This window comes from Penicillium manginii (genome assembly GCF_028828005.1).
Source record: "Penicillium manginii strain IBT 31320 chromosome Unknown utg000002l:1.0-5564898.0:1.0-5567710.0, whole genome shotgun sequence".
Classification (NCBI taxonomy): domain Eukaryota; kingdom Fungi; phylum Ascomycota; class Eurotiomycetes; order Eurotiales; family Aspergillaceae; genus Penicillium; species Penicillium manginii.
In genome coordinates, this window is record NW_026643103.1 from 4,046,041 (window position 1) to 4,061,484 (window position 15,444).

The following is a 15,444-nucleotide window of genomic DNA, read 5'->3' on the forward strand; positions in this document are numbered from 1 at the left end:
CTGTCACTGTCTACTATCTATATGCACCTCTCCGAACCAAATACAAATCACCAGGTGGAACACGCTAATCTCACGGCAACATTGCACCAAATAAAACATCCGTCTAGGCGTTACACTTCCCGCGTCTTCAACTTCGGGAACTTGGGGATCTCAATCTCCGTCTCCATTTCCATGCCGGAGAGGCTGGGGAACCGCCGGCTGAAGTTCGCCTCCCAGTCCTCACCCGGGCTGGTTGGGTTCTGCTGGAGAGAGGGACTTCGCTCGCTGCTGGTGCCGGGCTTGGAGGCATCCGGGGCTCCTACGCGCAGGTTCTTGGGCTTCGGCGGTGCAGCTGGCGGTGCGGCCGACCGGGATGTCGGGTGTTGTCCAGACGAGTAACCCGTCGAAGAAGAAGTAGCAGCTCGAGGAAGTCCAGCGGGGACACTGGCACCCTCACGACGGTCCGGCAGAGGCATGTTTCCTTCACGAGCACCGTAGACGGGACCAGGAGTTCGGGATATAGGGATTGGGTTTGATAGAGGACGTACATCGCCCTGGTTTGCCTGCAAATCAGAAGTTTCGGTGTACTTGCCGTATCCAGACGCGGTTTTCGGTGCGGCGACGTGCTTGTTAGACTCGCCGAGAAGCGTCTGAACTCGGTTCTGGATAGCCCGAGACCGGTGCGATTCAGCACCTGCCTTTCCACCGTCGTTCTCGGCAACCCGGCGTCGGTACTCAGCCGCAGCATTGGCAACCCGCTTCTCCTCCTGGGAGAGACGACGGCGCTCCAGCTCGCGACGGGTCTCCGGAGAAATGTCGTCTCGGTCCAAATCATCCAGCAGGACATCATCCTCATATGGCGACATGTCGTCGTTTCTGGCTTCAGTATCACTCATCAAACTCGTCTTGGGGGCCTCTTCTGATGAGGGAGTCGTGGGCTTGTCACTCTCGAATCGGCGGAATGCCTCACCGAAGCGGCCCGCGAACAAGTTCTTGCCCCCTGAAAGTGAAAGTGAAGACAAGCTGCCGCGTTTGCTGTGCTTTGCGCCGCTACTAGAACGCTTCTCCCTCTTGCGATTAAGCTCCTCCTCTTCCTTCGCGCGAAGGTAGTCTATATCCGAAGAAATATTGGCTGGGTCATAATCGCGATCCAGCTCTGTTCGGACTGATCGTAATGGCGCACCACCTTCGTATTGCGATAAGTCCAATGAAGATCTCGACGCCTCCGGTTCCCGCGGCACGTACCCGGCCTGCACTGACACTGGACGGGCCTTGGCAATGGCAGATTTTGATCGACCCACAGGATCGTTGGCATCCAGTACAGATGGGCGTCGCAAAGACTCCATGGAAGGACGCGCGGAGCTAGAAAGGTTCGACAACCGGTCCGACGACAAACGCGGGCTTGCTTCGGGGCGCAAGCCCGATGATGGGGGGGATGGTGCCTTCTTCTGGTCCTCCTGTGCCCAGGGCTGACTCGAAGGACGATCCTGTTCAGAGGTTGGGAATCGATAGATTGGGCGGCTGGACAATGAGGGTTCTTGCAAGCGAGGTGTCTGAGCAGGCGATGTCATGGTCCCAGTGGATACCATCGCAGGGCGCTTAGGAGTGGGTTGATATAGCGTAGTGGACTGTCTGGCAGACACCTGCTGCGGTTCGCGTACAGGCGAAGTCTGGGATTGTCGACTGGAAGGAGGCTCCTGTCGTGTTGGACGTTCTGGCGAGAGTTGTCGAGCAAATGCTTGATCGGCCAAAGCATTGGTGAGTCTCTGGGAGAGATCGTTGTCATCCGACTTGTCGTTCGCCGTCGGCTCGAAATCAAACTTGTCTCCCTTCTCGTGGAGAATGTCAAATTGATCCAAGGTGGGGAAGCGTTTGGAAAGTTCGTCAGACTTCTTGCTTCGGGCCGCCGCGCCTCCATCCAGCGCGGCAAATGGATCACTCGAAGTTGCATCTTTGGAGCCACCGCGGTATGGGGAGGGGCTTGCTTTGGCAGAGTCGTGTGATGACTGAGGCTTCCCTGGTCGTCCTCTTCGCATAGGTGCGATCTCAGGGATGACTTTGGTTTCCTCGACAGGGAGCGAGTAGACTGCTCCCACCGGGGGAGCATCTGTTGGTGTTGGAGGCAACTCCTGGTTCTTTCGCGTCTCGGAAACCGTTCGGTTCGAGTAGATCTACCTTCGCGTTAGTAAAAATCGCATAGCGGTAGTAAAAAATTGTACGAACATCTCGAATCGGAACTTCCTTGCCCTGCATGTGACACATTTCTTGCACCACTTCATATATATTAGGCCGCTTCTGCGGGTTTCTCTCTGAGCATCGATGCTATGTCTCATTAGCCAAGTTCTTCGACCGGAGGCCTCTTGTACTCACCAATCAACATCTTTAACCGGTCCGAAAAACGCGGGTATGAGGGGTATTTGAAACTGGCGTTGAGAATAGCCATCTGACCCACCTCCTCAAAGGGGGTTGTATAATAACATAGTTTGTACAGGAGCACACCAAGGGCCCATATATCACTCTTCTCGTCAATAGGTTGTTTCCGATATACATCAATCATCTCCGGACTCCGGTACTGTAGCGTTGTGTGTCGCTGTACATCATCCTCAATCAAACGACCTTCCGCAGCAGATGTCGCCGCGGGGCGAGGAGGGGCGGAGGATCCGAAATCGCAAAGCTTGTATATGGCGGAGCTTCCCTTGCCCGAGATGAGAATGTTCTCCACCTTGAGATCACGATGCAGCAGAGGCGGCTTCAGGTAGTGCATACAGGCGACACCCTCAGCGCAGTCGGAGAAGATCTTAATGATCTCCGGCTCCGTTAGACGGTTCTGCAGCCGAGTGTTCATGAAGTCAATCAAACCACCTCCTCCGCAGAACTCCATGAGTAGAAAGACCTCATACCCGCCTCCGCTGAGCTGGGAGGCATGCGAATCGAAGTATTTGACAATATGTTTGTGTCCCTTCAATTTCTTCATCGTTTCGACCTCGGTGCGCATGTTCGCAAGGGCCGACTTGTCAGGCACAGCCACCCGCTTGAGCACCGCCGTCTCCGTGCCATTGATGGGTTGGGGTAACCGAACGACGTAGACATGAGCGAAACCACCCTCGGACAGATATTTCTCAATCACCACGCGGTGACCACCGACCTGGACCTTAGTCCCGGGGAGAAACGTCCCCGCAGGCGCGGTCACAGCGGCGACCGGGTTATAGGCGGGGAGGTGGCGCGACGCGGAGTGGCTCTGGTGAGAGGGTTGGAAGGAGGACATGGTGGTCGAAAGGCCCTCTACGGGTAGGGGGGGGTTGGATTGAGGGGTCTGCGAGCTATCGGCGCGGCATAGAAGTGCAAGAGAGAGATGGGTGCTTGGGTATGAGGGTGAGAATGGGGCCAAGAGGACAGTTGGCGGGGAGGCGGAGAGATTGGAGGGGGAAGAGGGAGAGGAGCGATGTCTTCCCACGGAGATGAGAGAAAATAAGTAGGTAGTGAGGCCTCCACCGAGGTTGAAAGTCAACAGCAACGAGGTAGAGGAGGAAGGGAATCTCAAGTGGAAAGACGATCCAATCACCGCCAGCGGGTCACGTTGCGGCGCGGTGATGCTCTCCGCCTGCGCTGTGCCTCCTACGTAGTACAACACATGTTAATCTCTTTCTTTAGTCCTTTATCTGCACCGGTTATCCCTCCGGACTCGATTTTTTTGTTTCTCTCTTCAAAGACAGGCTGGTCCTGATCGTGGGGATCAGCGTCCACCATAACTTGCTCAACGACTTCAAGGTGCCTTTCCCAGCTGCGAGTGCTCTGATCAGGGGCCCGCATCTCATGGCCCCGTCATGGGACTGCGCTTGTCCATGCTTCCATTCACCACCAATATCACGAACACGAAGACCCAACCAGTGACTGCTTATTCTCAGTGCAAATATCGATGCTTGCTAACGTGACCTACGTCCGTATGTCCTCTAGCCTATGGGGTATTGTACCTTTGAACATGTCTCGGAGGAGTACCGTTTCGCCGCGAATATCGCGGACCCACTAGGCTCGAACTATCTTTCCCCAACAATCGCTTGACCGCAATATTGACAGCCATCGAGATGACTCCTTTTACCCCACTCTCGACGCTATACTGAGCCAAGATGGATGGTCGAGGAGGGGTGCCTCCCGATGGAATACTCGCAAGAGCAACAGTACTCCGGGCTATAGTGGTCCGGAAAGATTGGTCACAACCCAGCCTATATGACATCGCTCGTATTGCTGAGGCACGGCATCCATCCTGTCCCGTACATGGCTGATCCACTCCGCCTTGAAGCCGGCTGCCGACCTCATATAAAACCACGATGTAGTTTGGCCTACACCATACTGTAAATCACCCATAACAATGCTATTGAGATACTCAGAAAGAGTCAATGAATCTAATATGTCTTGCTTTACTATCCGTTGTATGTGCTCGCTGACCTCCAAAACACCACGGGAGAGAGGTCAAGGTGTATTGTGTTCATACTAATAATCATTTCTTCCTCTTTTTTTCAATTCATACCTTCCATCAAACGATTGTGTTGAGATAGCTCGCACGGTGCCATGAAGCCTTCTAATTGGATTTTTTTTTCTCGAAATCTCGGACTTTATTGAAAGACGGCGAGTTGATATCCTTCTGGCACTTTGAAAGAGTTTCTTTTGTCAACTGTCAGCCGTAGGCTGGGTATCTATACTCGCGGAGAAGATGGAGGAGGAACCTAGAAGACACTCTCTATTCTTCCTGACGGGGAAGGAGATATCTACCTAGGTAACTAATTGGAAGTTATACCGCAAGCGCTAACCGCCAACCGCCAACCGCCTCGGCTGTTATATCCCGCTGACATAAGGCCGCATTTCACCCGAAAGGGTAAAACCAAAACAAACATTTTTAACGATTCAATTGCCACGTCCGGCTGAGGATTCAATGACCAAAGGTGCAAAAGTACTAGAAGTGTTGGCTGTCAATTGTAGTTTCACAGTCACAATACCAAATTAGTAGTAGATTACCCCTCGTTCTTGAGAACGACCTAGACTCGAAGCAAGGATGTTCAAATCGGCCGGCCCGATATCCCTCGATGCTGTGCCACTGCTTTTCCCCTCAGTGACAGTAGGGCTCGTGATCGCGTGGCCTCGAAGGAATCCAACTTTTTTGGAAGATCGGATATCCGTGGAAACTGCTGGCAAAGCAATGCGATAGAGGGGTGGGATTGGATGCGCCCAAGTTGTTTTGCTGTGTGATGGCCACGTCCTCACTGCATGGAGCCGCCGATCCTTAGCCGCTACCTGGGCCACTTCTCTCCTAAACAACTCCCCTCCCCCGTTGCAACCCTGCCTCATTGTTATCCGATCACCCATCTCTCGGTTATTTTTCGGACATCAAGATCGATTCTTCATTTGGCTTTTATATAATTATTCTTCTACCTACCCTCTGACCGGCTTCTCTGAGCACTGTATGGCCTAGGGCCTCAGTGCACATCTCTCATCACAACGAAATGAACGGGTTATTCACTTGCAACCGTATCGACAACCTGTTCAACTAGCCTCGATCGCATCATTCGAATCGAGCCCACTATCGGCCCGGACTGGTCTGGACCAAATATATATACCAAGAGGACAATTATACTCGGCTACGCAATATTCGTTCGTCCGAGTCGGCAGGCCGAATCGCATTATTTTTCGCCATCCGATCATCCTCCTTCCTAAGACTCGATCGCGATCGCAATGGATGGCCCTCCACCCCCTCCCCCGCCGCATGGCGAGAATCCTCACACCACCGACGGCGAATATCGTAAATCGTCCGATCTACCGCCCGGAAATTATGACATCTTCATCGTCCCGCCGCACTCATCCGGCGGCGGCTTCTTATACCTTCCCTCCCTGCAGTGCCATCGCAACAGCTTCCTCGCCGGCGCCTCAAGCACACTGCTTGTGGTCATAATATGGTCTCTGATCGCTCCCACTATCAAGACGTGGTATATGGCCTCTGTCTCCAACGGCCCGGGGGGGGATGGGAATGATGGTGGTCGCACTTGGTTTAGGTGTTGCTGGCTGGGCATTTGGAATGTCTCAATCAGGTAGCTCCCGGAGAAACGACGACAACAATGACAGTGGGAATGGCGGTGGTGGTGGCCGATTCGGCGGTGGTTTCTCTGGCGGTGCTGGACGCAATGCCAATGACCAATCTTCCGGTTCCAACCGCAACAGCGGCTCAAACTTCGGCGGTAATGGGTCAGGGCATCGACAACAACAAAGCGGAAACTTTGGCGGAGGGCAGAATCATGGTAACCAGTATTCTGGAAATCAACATGGCGCCGATGCCCCCCCCAAATGCCGAAGAGAAGGAGAAGGAGAGGGAAAGAGAGAAGGAGAAGGAGAGAGAGAGAGAAAAGGAGAGAGAAAAGGAGAAAGAAAAGGAGCGCAAGAGAGAACGCGAAAGAGAAGAGGAAAGGGAACGCCAAAAAGAGAAGGAGAAGGAAGATCGAAAGAAAGCTGAGATGCAGCGCGAACGTGAAGAGGCTAAGCGCAAAGAAGACCTCCGTCGAAAGATGGAAGAATTCAAACGCAAGCGTGACGCCGAAGCCAAGGAGAAGGAGAGAAGAGAGAACGCGAGGCTATGGAGAAAGAGCTTAAAGAGCGTCGAGAGCAACTGGAACGCGAAATGGCTGCGGCTAGGGAGAAAGCAGAGAAAGAAGCACGCGAGCGAATGGAGAGGGAAGCTGCCGAGGCCCGCGCAAAGCAGGAAAAAGCAGCCGCTGATGCGAAGGCGGAAGCTGACAGGCTCGCAAAAGAAGCAAAAGAGAAAGCCGACAAACTGGCCGCCGAGGCAAAAGAGAAGGCCGCCAAGGAGGCTGCTGAGAAGGAAGCAGCAGCTAAGGAGAAGGCCCAGAAGGAGGCCATGGCCAAGTTCGCTGCTCTCAAAGAAGCGGCCGCTAAACGCTACGCAGAGAAGAAGGCCCAAGAGGCCAAAAGCAAGGCCCAGCAGCCACAGGCTACTGCCAGTGCAACTGGAGCACCCAGGACACCTTCTCCAAAAAAGCAGCCACCCTTTCCAACAGCCAACACAACCATCGAAGACGATGCGTATTCCTTTCGGCCCTACGATCGTCCACGACGCCCGTATGGGAAGGCATCTGGATCTGGATCCGCCTACTCCGAGTCATCATATGCTCCTTCGCAGTCAACAGCTCGCACGACACCTCCACCTTCACACCGCAGCACATATTCCACCAAGGATCCTGATAAGATCGTGATCCAGGGTGTCTATCAGTTTAACAACGCTTTCATGAAGACTCCGGTCGCACAATTAGTCTCTGGACAAGGCATGGTGACCGATGGTCTTGTCCTACGCATGACAACCGAAGGTCTCTTCGTCGATGACGATCTTCGTGGTGTTGGCCAGCGCGAATGGGACGTCAAAGCATGGACCTTGAAATTGGCCGAAATCTGGTGTCCCCAGGTTGGATCCAACAGCCAACCCTCCAAGCCTGGTTCCAACAACCCATTCTCCTTCCGTCGCGGCGCATCAGCCAACTCGATGCCCACCAACGAAGAGTCCGACGCTTTCACCACCAACCTTCTCAAGGTTTGCAAAAACACCTGCCGACTGGCATCGCCAAGCGCCTGCTTTGCCCGCAGTTCCAACGCAAGTGGCGGTGGGCCAGTCCAGCCGCCACAGGCAGAGTTTCGGGGCCTCCACATTCTCCGCGCTAGTATTCGCGATCAGGAGGGCCGTAAGTACGTTTTTGTCCTGCAAGACACTGAAGCATGGAAGCTTGCCATGGGTCTCCAGCGTCTGCGCGGTGGAGCTCTCGTTCGTGCCTTGGGCGTCTCGGCACTTCCAGTCCCCGAATGCAAGAGCATCCTCGGTGGACTGGGCTATATTTAAAGGATATTTGATGATGGATGAAAATATCTAGGAGCTGGCTTTATGAAGACCAGATCCTATATATTTTTCATATCTAGTGATGGTTCCTTTTTCTTATATTGATTCTATTTTTTTTTTCTATGCCTGCATACTTGCGCTTTCTCGAGTTGAGCCTCTTCTCTCATTAGCGGCGGAGTTTGCTGCATCCTTTATACTACGGTACATTCATTCGCTTTTTGTCCATGCCTATTACCCCTACCCCACATTTATTGAGATTCCCCCCCGAAATGACTTTTGTTTCATGCGCGTTTTTGGCTTTACGAGTACAGTTGACGAGTATGTGGATGTTGGCTGGGGACGTACATAGCACAAATCATCATTCAATCAGTAACACCTTTATCTGGAAACAACCTCAACCTTGGAATCTCGCAAATAATTCATCTCGCAAAGAACTCGTTTGGCAAACAATAAATCGGCCGGGAGGTTAAATGGAAAATCCGTCGAACAGGTTGAAAAAGGTCCACAAAATCCTTCGAAGTCAACTTGAATCCATCCAACTCAGATCGATTTCCCAAATCCTCGGGTGGTTCCGTTCTCATGGGCTACCCTTCATCCACCCCGAAAAGAATATCGACATCATTCAGTTCCTCCGTTAGAAATTCTCTGGTCTGCTGAACTTCGTTTGTAATTGGACCCTTTGCCAAACTCTGAAGACTTCTGTAGACGGTAATTGACAGGTTCTCATCGTCAGCCTCCGTCTTTGGCGCCCCAAATCGAATGCAGTCTAGAGAATAAAAGGTTTCGATCCCAGTGCGTGGTGGTCAATTTTGTCGTGAATGGCCTTCCACTGAGGGTAAAGTGGATCTATCTGAGGAAGAAAGTAGGATATTATAGGTCGGCTTAGTGCCTCGTCAATCAGTTCAACTGAATATCCTGGCAAGAGTGGAGAGGCAACTTCTGTATGTATTCATTTGGCTGCCTCTCTCCATCTTGATGATTCTGGTGGCGAGCGATGTTCGAAGCAAAACAGGATGGTTGAAATAGGCTCCTCCCCTTCATGATAGTAGGCCTTAGTTGAATAATAAGCGGAGTCATCTTTTCTTTCCAGTAGTTCAATATCGGCCTTTTGGGTGGTTTCACATTCTTCCAGGATTTCCCGGGCTCTGCCAATGGCCTTCTTTGATTATCCAGGTTATAGCACCGGTCCTTGAGGGGTCTGGTCTTAACTGGGAGTGCGGTCAGGCGAGGTCCGCCGGCACGATATAGGTGTTTGAGGAATCCCTCGCTGTCAACGTCATACTCAGCAGTCCACAAAGTGTTTGCGGAAGGTGAGTCAAAGGCCAGCGAGTGGGTGCTCACTCGAGCTAGTTTGCTAGAGGATGAAATTTACTCAAGGATGGGAATTTTGCCAATCTTACTGATTTATCTAAAATTCTACTAAGGACTAGTGCAGCTACCTATTCAATTTGGTTTTTTACTACGCTGTCATGCCAATATAGAATACTACGACTACAGACAGTCTGTATGGGTCCATTCAGAAACAATAAATCAATCGCAATGGTATTAGGTACCTAAATATGTGCCAGGCTAGTCGATGCATTGCAAACCCCAGACCAAGCTCAACCCAAACAGCCTAGGACTATACATGGAAAAGGGAAAGAAGGGGAAGAAGAACAGAGAGCATATGGTGTATGAAGATATGTCCAGGCTCGAAATGTAACAATGGGACACACGGAGCGGAGACCCTCCAGACAATAGATTTCCAGGAAGAGGGATAGAGAAAGGGCGGGTAGGGTAGGTAGAAAGGTGGGGGCGATGGAGAGAAGGAGAGGAGGATGCGATGTGAGGGAGAAATATCAGGCCGTGAAAGGATCGTATAGGTAAGGCGTAGCCGATGAGTCAAGTCATAAACGCTGAAGGTGAAAAGAAAAGTGTGTAGAGGCAAAACATGTGAGGGTATGATTTGGACGCGAAGAGAAACCAATGTTTTTTTTTCAAGCTCCCGAGTTCCGGCCCGGGAGGAAACACGGCATGGCATGCAGATATGGCGCCAAGAAATGTGAATAGAAGTGTAATTCCAATCGTTGGATGAGAATGTCGTGACTTAATGATAGTCGTGCTGTGTTTTTTTGAGTTTGCGTTGACAGCCAGGTCAACCCGTTGGGGTCCAGCCACCTGATGCTCAAAAAATGAGAACTCCAATGTGCTTGGCGACGATGTGCAATGAAGAAAGCGAGGGGAGTAGCGCACGGTGTATTGCGCTTCTTTTTATTCCTCTTTCCAGTCCCACACTTGCTTCACGAAGTTCGCCATGTTGACCTTCTTGTTCTTCATGTCCTGCACCCACGGATGATCCAGCATCCGCCAGGGGGTTGCTCGTCGAGGAGGCTCTTTTTCGAGACTGTGATAAATGTTAGGGACGTTTCCAGGAGGATATAGCTTGTAATAGCACATACCAGCATTCAATGAAGTACTTGAAATTATCCGACCAACGAATACCGTGATCCGGCTCATCCTTCAGCTTGGGAATCGGCTGGCGAACAATGTATGTGAGGAGATCAATTAATCCGGCGCGGGGTTGCATCTCGGTTCCGTCGGCTGGGAAGGGGAATCGGTGCTGGGCAACTTCCAGCAGAGACACGCCTAGGGACCAGACGTCGGAGGTGATGGTGTATGATTGACCCGTGATACGTTCGGGGGCCATGTAGTAGGATGTACCGATAAAGGTGTTGGCATCGCCCTTTGTACCGAACTCGCCACTGACACCGAAATCGCAGAGCTTGACTTGACCGTCGCGGCAGAGGAGGATGTTGGAAGGTTTGATGTCTGATCCTGTTAGCGAAAGGCGAATTTCGAATTTATCTGGAGCATTGGTAATACGTACCACGATGGATAATCTTTCGGCTGTGCAGATAAGTCAAACCGTTTAGAACACCCTCTGCAACCTTGCCCAGGACCTTTTCACCGGTTCGGCCTCCCAGCTTCTTCACTTCCTTGTAGATGCTATCGAGACTTCCACCTTCGCAGAATTCCATGGCAATCGAGATAGTCCCCGAAGTCTTATCCATGAAAGCACCGTAGTAGCGGCAGATGTGTGAGGATGCGCAGTCCTTGTTGAAGTTGAGCTCGCGAACGATCTGTTTCTTGACGTCGGGGTTGGGGTCGGTGGTGATGATCTACAATCGGTTCGGGTTAGTGATCACGACGATCTTTACTGGGTGGATAAGAGGCTCAAGGAATGGTATGCTCACCTTCAAAGCAAAGACGGTCTTGCCCTCCTTGAGTTTGCAGCGGGTAACAGCGCCACCGGCACCTTCACCCAGACTTCCCAGTTCAACGATCTTGTTCTGCTCGCTGGCGGCATGCCAGCCCTCATCATCCAAATCCTCCACGTCGAGCGGGCGGCCCTTTTCAAGACTCAATTTATCCAGGTCGGGGAGTAATGAGCTGACGCTGGCCTCCCGCTTCATCTGTACCGCGCCCTCGGCATCGGAGTACACCGAGCTGATGGCGGATGAGGGGTCTGAGTTGCCTCCGGTCGGCTCCCGCAGGCCCATGGCGAAGTTGAGGGCCGAGTATGAGGAGTTTGCGGACGTGGGGCCGCTGGCCTTCTGGTCGAGCGGGGGTTGGCCATTCACGCCCAGCCCAGAGGTGGAAAGAGAGAGCAAGGAGGGTTTTCCATTGGGCTTAGACTCCTGCGGAACACTCTGGCTACTGCCCATCGGGGTGGCCAGTTTCAGACGGGGCAAGGCGGGGCGGGAGGGCTGCGGGTGCAGTTGGGGCTGAGGTTGCGATGGTTGGGAGGGTTGCAAGGGCTGTAGTTGGGGGGGCATCGACGGAGATTCCATTGTCGGTGACGGGCTTCGCACTGGGAGAAGGCGGGATGCCGAGAGTGAGTTTGGGGACTCGTGGACTGGCGGAGTTATTGCGGTTGCCAGGCACGGGCGGGCGAAGGAGTGGGACAGAGGCGGAGGAAGACATGGCGAGATTGTTCTGCCTTTCCCCAGGCAGGAACAACTCGTTAGGATCAGCGAAGGTAGCCACAACGGAGAAGCAAACGAGAACGAATGTGGTGGTGATGGAGGGAGGAAGGGGAGAAAAAGAGAAGGTTGGTGGTTGGCAGTTGGCAGTTTGGGGGGGAGAAAGAGAGGAGCAGGTGACAAGTCGCAGGTTCAAATTTGGTTCCACTCAAGAGGGGAAATGGGACCTTTGTAGGTGATGGGATGGGATGGGATGGGATAGGGTAGAATGGGATGGGATGGGATAAGGTGTAGATATAATATGATAGAAATAATAGTATCAGCCCTAATGAATTCAAGATGAATATTAATAGAGTTGATCGTATTAATAGACGGGGATACTAGTAACTCTGTAGACTCGCGAGGGCAGAGACGATCGGGTGGTGGGGCTGTGGTGTTTCAGAAGGCGCCTCGCTGAAACATCATATCTTTGGGAGAGTACAGAGTACAGAGGAGGGACAACGCAGTCTTTTACTTGGTCTATACTATATCTCCAGCTGGGCATATACATGCTGATATGCAAGTATACAGGTGTGCTGGTCAACTGTAATGTACGACTAGTATACGATATGCCTAGATAGCCAGTTGGGCATAAATGGTGCTGCCTTAGAGCCACATTTCCTTGCACTCTGCCATCTTCACCACCAGTACTCCATACTCAAATACTCCGCATATTCCCATCATTTGCATCATTGCAGCATTGCATTCTCCCATGGCCACACCCTCGCAATATGTGGTGTTGACATCATAAACCCACGAATACCCACTTGCTGCTGCCATATGGAGTCCACTATTCCCCGAATAGTCTCGGATAATTCCGAAATTGGTCCTGTTCTACTCTGTAGGGACGGCATTTCGGACATATTTAGAAATCCAAGGACTCAATGCATCATAACCTCCCCTAACCAAGGATCCAGAGTAGTCTATCTTGGGTAGCCTCCTGTGGCTGATAGATCAGATCCCTTGACAGTGGCTGAGCATCTCGCCAGGTCCGGTCCAATTTGTACCTAGGTATGTCATCACCTAAGTCCAATCTTCAAGTTTATTTCAATTTCAATTTCAACGTGCCCTACTGGTACTGCTCTCCTCTATATCTCACATCACCCCCTGTACTCCTACTCCGTTACCACTCGGCTCATGTCTCATTTCCTCCTCAATTTGCACCACCACAGTTGCACCGCCAGTTGCACCGCCAATGTTTCAAATCTCATCCCAAATCTGACTCTGAGACAAGCCACTCGGCCCACTTCTACCCTCGCATTTTTCGGCTCCCCAGGTGTACAGCCACACCTACATCCATAGATCGACTCGGAAAGTGAACTCAGGTTCATCTTTCCTTCTCCTTTCCTATGCAATTAGCCCTTGCAGCACATCAAGCTAGCACGGAGCAAAGTAGCTCCCGATAAGGCCAAAATAGACGTCATCGACCACCGCGAATCCTGCTGGGCTCTCTTGACGCGCGGTTCGAGCGGGACAGCAAGGATCACAATCAGTTACACTTGACAACTCGTTACGTCCTGTGCTATCCTGCCCTGAGTTGACCTTCGTAGCCAGTTTCCCTCTGGAATAAGTGAAGTGGTACGTACTCCGTAAACCATATTACTTACGAGCTCAATCCTCGGCCGGCAAAACAGAGCAGAAATGAGCCATGATCCTGATTAATTCCAGTCTCAACGCTCGACCCTACAAACTCGGCAAATCTACGGATCCTACCGCACATAGACAGCCGCTAACCAACAGCCACTACTTGGCAGGGTAACGGCGTCTTCATATCATGCCGATTAATTGTCTCTTTTCTTTTGCCGCGCCCGGCCCAGGTCCCTAGTCGCACTGAATATAAGACTGGTGGGAGGAGAGTGGGAATTGCATACTCCGTACTCCGTAGTTGAACTTGAACTCCTCCCGACCCCTCCCCATCCTTCCCATGCAATTATTTGCCATTGCCGAGTCAATTGCTCGCATCTGGTAGACTCCGTTGCTCTGTTTGGACTCCATCCAGCTCAGATCCGGTCAGATGCTGTCCGGTATGACGCGTTGCTGCCGATCGCTTCTCGGCGCGAAATTGCTGGCGGCAAGCTGGCCAAGACTACAGGGCTGAAAGGCAATGTGATGAAGAGGGTGCTCCAACGGGTCCAAGTAAGATTATGTAGGACCGACCGTCTTCCATTCGGTCTGGTTGGACATAGTATCGCCGAATGACAGTCCGCCCTGGGTGAATCCAATCTTGCTTTAACCATGTAGAGCAGACGATCACTTCGGCTAGACGACGTCCCTCACGCGCATCTGGATCCAATCCAGATTACGGAGTACATACACAGTCGGTTCAAAGGGTCCACATGTAACTGGGGAAAAAAAAAGAAACAGGCGAGTTGGAGATTCTGTGATTCCGACTTGCTCTTGCCTACCTATTAGTGCTGTACTCCATATACGTACATACCGCGTGCTCTTTCGAGTTCCATCCCCCTTTTTCTCAGGAGAAAGATATCGCTTCTGGGGAGCGATCATTCCAATACTCCATACTCTGGACTCCGCAGAGGAATGCTCACACGGATCGCACGCCGTCCAGTGTCGAAAGGGTAGATCCACAGAACCTATTATTATCCCAATGAACTCTCCTCCCCCTTTTCAATCAATAAAGCGGTTCCACCGCTCCTTAACCCGGCTAAACATAGCTCACAGAGACATTAGATGGGGGGGGTTCTCAAGATAAGAAGGACTCCAAAGTAGAGGCACCAACCAGGAACTAGACCGGTCCAAGGATTTCGACGTTGCGCAAAGGAAGAACCAAAGGAAAAGGCGTTGGTTGAGATTCAGATTCAATCCAACGAGATTCATAGAAAATCAATAGTCGCGGAATGTGGAGTCTGGGGCGGCCACGAGGCAATGTATTGGGTCGCATAAGAGGATCGGTCTGGATCTCACAGCAAAGACATTCCGGTCAAGGATTTAGCAGGCCAGGCTTCGATTTACATTTTGCGTCTCCTGGAACTCCATCAGTCCGTATGAATACGTTATATGCTTGTCTACGGAGTATATGTGGGATAGAATGTACTGTCAACCCCTAATGTGGAGCCTCGTCCATGACCGCGATTAAACCTTGGCGAAAGCACACCACTACCAGTCCTCAACGGTCATTGGCCCTTTGGGCAAATGTATCATGGCTGAATGGGCGGTCCGACACCAGCAGTGCCGTCCTTCGTGGTCGAGACTCGACAGGGTCGACTAGGGTGCTGATCCATTGCCGCGCACAGATACTGAGTCTGATGCAGTCTCAGTGTACGAGTAAGTACTTACATACATACAGTAAGCATAACAGGGGGCGCAGAATGAAAATGAAAATTACAACACCCAAGACATGCGTGATGCCAGGGACTAACTTAGTACATCCATATGTACTCCGTACACGACTGGGTCTAGGTCGCGGTTTCTGCACTCTATTCAAGGTCAGACAGACAAACTCTCGCGATACCGATCTCATCAGGATCAGGGTCCTGGCCCTGGTCCTGGCTTGGCGAAGTCTGAAACCACGACCGATACTCTGATGGAGATGAACAGCCACGCACGGCACAGTTAAGGGAC

At 51.9% G+C, this 15,444-nt stretch overlaps 5 protein-coding genes across 5 annotated transcripts; 3 read left to right on the forward strand and 2 right to left on the reverse strand.

Annotated features, from left to right (window-relative positions):
* Positions 1–110: 110 nt before the first annotated feature.
* On the reverse strand, positions 111–3,789 carry N7533_002796 (putative serine/threonine protein kinase; the record flags this gene model as incomplete). Its single annotated transcript, XM_057099446.1, has 4 exons — positions 111–2,150; positions 2,203–2,288; positions 2,350–3,594; positions 3,645–3,789. 4 exons carry the CDS (start codon positions 3,787–3,789, stop codon positions 111–113), a joined length of 3,516 nt encoding a protein of 1,171 aa, XP_056964582.1.
* A 1,914-nt stretch (positions 3,790–5,703) lies between these two features.
* On the forward strand, positions 5,704–6,060 carry N7533_002797 (uncharacterized protein; the record flags this gene model as incomplete). Its single annotated transcript, XM_057099447.1, has 1 exon — positions 5,704–6,060. The coding sequence occupies one exon, from the start codon at positions 5,704–5,706 to the stop codon at positions 6,058–6,060; it is 357 nt and encodes a 118-aa protein (XP_056964583.1).
* Positions 6,061–6,083: 23 nt separating this feature from the next.
* On the forward strand, positions 6,084–7,867 carry N7533_002798 (uncharacterized protein; the record flags this gene model as incomplete). Its single annotated transcript, XM_057099448.1, has 2 exons — positions 6,084–6,549; positions 6,615–7,867. 2 exons carry the CDS (start codon positions 6,084–6,086, stop codon positions 7,865–7,867), a joined length of 1,719 nt encoding a protein of 572 aa, XP_056964584.1.
* A 2,247-nt stretch (positions 7,868–10,114) lies between these two features.
* N7533_002799 (dual-specificity mitogen-activated protein kinase kinase) lies at positions 10,115–11,694 on the reverse strand (the record flags this gene model as incomplete). Its single annotated transcript, XM_057099449.1, has 4 exons — positions 10,115–10,247; positions 10,303–10,672; positions 10,731–11,022; positions 11,098–11,694. The coding sequence occupies 4 exons, from the start codon at positions 11,692–11,694 to the stop codon at positions 10,115–10,117; spliced, it is 1,392 nt and encodes a 463-aa protein (XP_056964585.1).
* Positions 11,695–14,945: 3,251 nt separating this feature from the next.
* N7533_002800 (uncharacterized protein) lies at positions 14,946–15,241 on the forward strand (the record flags this gene model as incomplete). The annotated part of the gene is made up of 2 exons (XM_057099450.1): positions 14,946–15,092; positions 15,182–15,241. The coding sequence occupies 2 exons, from the start codon at positions 14,946–14,948 to the stop codon at positions 15,239–15,241; spliced, it is 207 nt and encodes a 68-aa protein (XP_056964586.1).
* Between the last annotated feature and the right edge of the window lie 203 nt (positions 15,242–15,444).